This window comes from Priapulus caudatus, unplaced genomic scaffold (assembly GCF_000485595.1).
Source record: "Priapulus caudatus unplaced genomic scaffold, Priapulus_caudatus-5.0.1 Scaffold3, whole genome shotgun sequence".
NCBI lineage: Eukaryota > Metazoa > Priapulida > Priapulimorpha > Priapulimorphida > Priapulidae > Priapulus > Priapulus caudatus.
Window position 1 is genome coordinate 137,461 of NW_014577064.1, and position 5,252 is coordinate 142,712.

Consider the following 5,252-nt stretch of genomic DNA (forward strand, 5'->3'; position numbering starts at 1 on the left):
GCACGCACGCACGCACGCACGCACGCACGCACGCACGCACACACACACACACACACACAGCCGGGGTTGACCCTTCATTGGCCAATCGTCATGCAAAAGCGCTCCCGTGTGCAGCATTGAACGCGAAATAGGGCATCGGACCATACCTGCATCAGTACCCTCGTGCGGACAATAGCACCCCGGCAGCAGCCTCAGAGTAACAGAGGCGCGGACTGCCGTGACCATAGCGATGTTTTTCTAGCGGCATCAATGTCAAGACTGTTCGATAATGCATGCATCAGCAGCCGTACGCTGCCGTTCCCCGGGTTACTCTACCGGTCTGTATACCAGCTAGCCATGTTTGCCCGCCCCGTGTTCGCCCAGAGGCTAGCTGTGGCTTGTATTGTATGTAGCGAATTGCGTTTATGTCGGTAATAATCTCGAGATAAATATCTCTATAAAGGAACTTTACGCGTGTACGTATACATCAATCGGCGTTCAATGAACCGAGGGGTTATAGTGTAATACCTAGTAACGTGTACGCGCGCACACGAACATGCACGAATGCACGCACACAAACACGAACGCACGTGTACGCAAGAACGAACGACTGCACGGAGATAGCCACACACTTGTCTCACCTTCATTCATCAAGCATTTTCATTTACATATTTAGGGAACATCTGATGGTGGTTTCTGGTTCTTTCGAAGTCGCCAGTTGTGCCCACGCCAATGTCTGCCATGTAGACTCCCACACGACATTGTGTATCTCGGTGTAAACATAGCCAAGGTCCTTTGTGCCTTACCGAAAACAATTTTGTTTTAGAGGCCAAGTGACCTTGCGGGAAAAAAGATTATCTGTTAGGCCACGTACAAACACACGTTTTCGGGTAATTCAGAGCGAATCTACACTAACGATAAGCTGTTCTTACTGGGTATTAGCGAAAGACAGTCGTCCACCAGGAAGGATGGCAGTCATACAGCCAGTGTGAGAGGGGTTGGCGGGCTAGTTACGTCCGAAAGAACGGACCACATATATGTATGTACAGGCCCGTCGGAGCCGCTACGGTTGGTACGGGATTGACCGTACCACTTTTTAGCCTAAAAAAAAAGAAGAAAAAAGGAAAAGAAAAAAAGAGAGATGGAGAGGGAGAAGAAAAGAGAAGAGAAAAGGAGAGAGAGAAAGGGAGAAGAAAAGAGAAGAGAAAAGAAGGGAGAAGGTGGGAGGGTGATAAATGTCATGATCATAGGCTGATCGTAGGCTTATCACCAGGGTAATAAGCTGGTAGCGGAGTAGCGGGGAAGCTGGTAGCGGGGAAGAACACGAACATCGAAGTGTGTTTGCCTTTTTTTCATTATTATGAAACGCATTATTACATAAACCGAAGAACAGCATATATGCCACAAAACTTTTTCATCCAATCGCAAATCTTAAAAATAATATCCTCAAGAAAGTGATAAATTAAGCTCGCCACCTGACCGTGAAACCTCCTATTTATAGGTTAGGGTTAGCAGCTTGACTTCAATTTCTATTTAATGAAGAGTAATTTGTCCTTTTCTGCAGTACAATAAAAGGATAAAAAAAATCACTTTAAAAAATTACTAATATGTATGTATGTATGTATGTATGTATGTATGTATGTATGTATGTATGTATGTATGTATGTATGTATGTATGTATGTATGTATGTATGTATGTATATGTGTGTATGTGTATGTGTGTGTGCTCGCGTGTAAGTGTGCATGTGTATGTGTATGTGTGTGTGCGTGCGTGCGTACGTGAGTGTGCACGCGTGTATGTGTGTTCGTGCGCGCGTGAATGCGTGTGTGTATGTGTATGTGTGTGTGCACGCGTGTATGTGTGTATGTGTATGTGTGTGTGCACGCGTGTATGTGTGTATGTGTCTGTGTGTGTGCGTGCTTTGTGTGTAAGGCTGTGTCTGGTAAATTATCCTTGGTATACGGTGTTTGTTAGCTATACCGTGATTGTAATACGAAATCAAAAAATGCTTTAAGCACTTTGCATGCCTGAAGCGTATAACATTACTAACAAATGCCGCGGGCAGAAAAATCCCAATGCATGTCTGTATGCATTTACTTGCTAACCGATTCTTGCCTCTTTTCATAACACCCTCATGAATGCTGTGACGCAGTCTATCAATGACCAAAAGCGGACGTAGATTCTTTTCTGTGGCTTCATACCAGCTATACAAGTTATTAACAGCTACAAGTAAAGAAACATACAGAGGAGCGCACATTTATTACCGCATGCAACTCTGTAGGAATCTCCTTATGAAAACACCTAATAACAACTATATATAACAACCATTAGCGCAACAACCATATAGTGCTTCAGCGTTATCAGTTAACAGTGTGTATGCGTTCATTTGCAGGATTAGCACCTATGAAGTTAATATGGGGTCTTTGCAATGGGCCAGCGACGGTGTGGTTCGTACGGTAAGCACATACAGACATACCATCTCATCATACGGGCCATAACTACCCAACCGCAGAACAAACCTAAATTACATTGCAGCAGTGTCTGAGGAAATGCGATATAAACAGCGGGGTCTTTCCCCCTTTTCGGGTAATTCTGAACAGTATTACGGACGTTGTAACAGCGGGATATGCAAGGGGAAAGCATTGCGGGATGTGGGCTGCATGCAGCCATGTCGGCGACCGTTCGGTTGTTAACGACGCTTGTCCGGCGTTGCTAACGTAGGTTACCCAGCAGCAGATCTTCCCGCACGAGGACTACGACACCAGAACGAGAGAGAACGACATCGCGTTGATGAAGCTGCAGGATTGCGTTACATCCTCGGCAACGATACTACCCATCGCGCTCGCTAGTAGAAATTCCCTGTACGAGGGAGCAGAAGCTACAGCGAGCGGCTGGGGAACGACCTCGGACTCATGTAATATCTAGTTTTCTCTTGTTAGCATCTCTGTATCTGTATGTTATGCGACTACGTGCATTATTCCCGGAAAGTATATATATATATTATAATTGTAGTCCATCGTAGTCGACAAAGACGTTTGTTGTGCACTTTACCGATGGGCTCTCATGAATGTGGCTCAGTAGGCCGAAGGCAGAAGCACAGGCCCGGGCACAGATTGGGCACTGGAAGTTCATAAGAGAGAGAGAGAGAGCGAGAGAGCGAGAGAGAGAGAGAGCGACTAGAAGATTTTTTGTCTACGGCTGCGCTCAGACTATGAGATTTTGCGTGTGCGAATTTTGTGTGTGTGTCAAACTGGTAGATGTTTGTATGTGAGGCAGGACTCATCGTTGTCAGTCAGGGCTGGCTGGCGGATGGCGGTGGTCTGGGGGGGGGGGTGACTTGTGATCATCGACTCGCCCGATTTATCTGTGGACATCCAACCAAAATCCAGTAAATAGTGTGAGAATCGGATTACATAACCTCAGAGCAAATATCATTAATGGTTCAAAGCTCTGTTTCGATGAAGAAGAAGAAGAAGCGAGCCACAAATTAAAAAAGATATTAACCTTCTCTCAAAAATCATTCATGGCCCAAGGGGCAGTACCGAAGAAGAATCGAGACTAATGATGAAATTGTCAGATCAACGCTGTGAATTGCATTAAGGAGGGTTTATATTTTTAGAGAAGGTTAATATTTTTTTTATTTTTGGCTTCCTTCTTCTTCTTCCTCAAGACAGTGTCTTGGACCATTAATGGTATTTGCTCTGAGGTTATGCATCTCGATGCTCTAACTATTTACCGTGTTTTGGTCGGATGTCCACAGATAAATCGGCCAACTCGATGTTCAGTTGTCGCAACCGTAAGAGGAGGAAGAGAGGAGGAGGAGGAGGCGGAGGAGAAGCAGCAGAAGGAAGAGGATTATTAGGATGAAGTGGAGGAGGAGAGGAAGGGAGGGAGAGTCGTGAGATCTCGCCTCTCCTTAAGCCTTACGGCTCCGCTACTTACGATGCACAACGCACGTAGCGATTACGTCATCATTTATCAGACGCCAACAATGCGGCTCCCGTCCGAGAGCGAAACTTCTGAGATCGCGCGAGAAAACAACATCGGAGCCCGCAGATTGTTGCTAGCGGAGGTCACGCGCCCGTGATAGAACTCCGCTCTACTACGCGCGCCGAATTAAGGGCGTTATATGCGTGATAGTTCTTCCTTCGTGAATTAGTCTGAGCGGATTGAGGAATGGCAGCTAGAGTAAAGCCGTAGAACAAACACGAGGCTAATATATTATGCCAATGATTATCCGCCCTTTCACTACATTCCACTTATCCTTTCACTACATATCACACATTCGTTCAGGCATCCTAACGCATAGCTTCACGCACGCACGCACGGACGCACACCCTCCAACCCATACATACGCACGCACACCCTCCCACCCCCTACATACGCACGCACACCCTCCCACCTCTACATACGCACGCACACCCTCCCACCTCTACATACGCACGCACACCCTCCCACCCCTACATACGCACACACACCCTCCCACCTCTACATACGCACACACACCCTCCCAGCTCTACATACGCACGCACATCATCCCACCCCTACATACGCACGCACCCACACACCTGCGCGCACGCATCATAAAAATTGTCTTAGATCATAATTATATGTGTGTTATAAATCTCGCCTAATAGTACCAGTGACAAACCTTTTCAAGGTTTGTCACGAGGCAAGCGCAGACTTCGTTGTAATATTTCACACACTTTGACTCCGAGGTACACACGTGCACGCACGCACATGCTCACACCCACCCGCACATGTACGCACACGCAAACACCGCGAAAATATTATATTGTTGGTAATTATATAAATCTAGTCTAATAGCAGCTCAGTGACAAAACATATCAAGGTTGCTGACGAAGCAAGTATACAGGTTTCAAGGTAAGATTCTGCATGACATGACACCGCGCTTAGCTGCCAATAATTATGGGGAATACCATGAAGACCAATTACGTATAAATATTTTTTGAACGAAAGAAAGAGAGAGAGAGAGTGAGAAAGATAGAGAGCATAGCGTGAGAAAGAAGGAATGGGCATGTGTATACGAATGGGAATGTGTATGAAAGAAGGAGGGAGAGAGAGGAGAGCGAGCGAGAGAGAGAGAGAGCAAGAGAGAGAAAGAAAGCGAGTGGGAGAAAGCGAGCGAGAGAAAGCGATAGAGAGAGAGCGAGCGACAGAGAGAGAGAGAGGGAGAGAGAGAGAGAGCGCGCGCGCGAGAGAGAGAGAGGGGGAGAGAGAGAGAGAGCGCGCGCGCGAGAGAGAGAGAGGG

At 46.6% G+C, this 5,252-nt stretch overlaps 1 protein-coding gene across 1 annotated transcript in view; it reads left to right on the forward strand.

The window, feature by feature from the left end:
• Positions 1–1,873: 1,873 nt before the first annotated feature.
• The window catches only part of LOC106821000 (chymotrypsin B-like), a gene marked incomplete in the record, with an annotated part of 3,788 nt that continues 409 nt past the window's right edge, over positions 1,874–5,252 (forward strand). Inside the window, 2 exon segments of the mRNA XM_014825631.1 lie at positions 1,874–2,436; positions 2,702–2,894. Coding sequence (XP_014681117.1) covers positions 2,395–2,436; positions 2,702–2,894 — 235 coding nt within the window.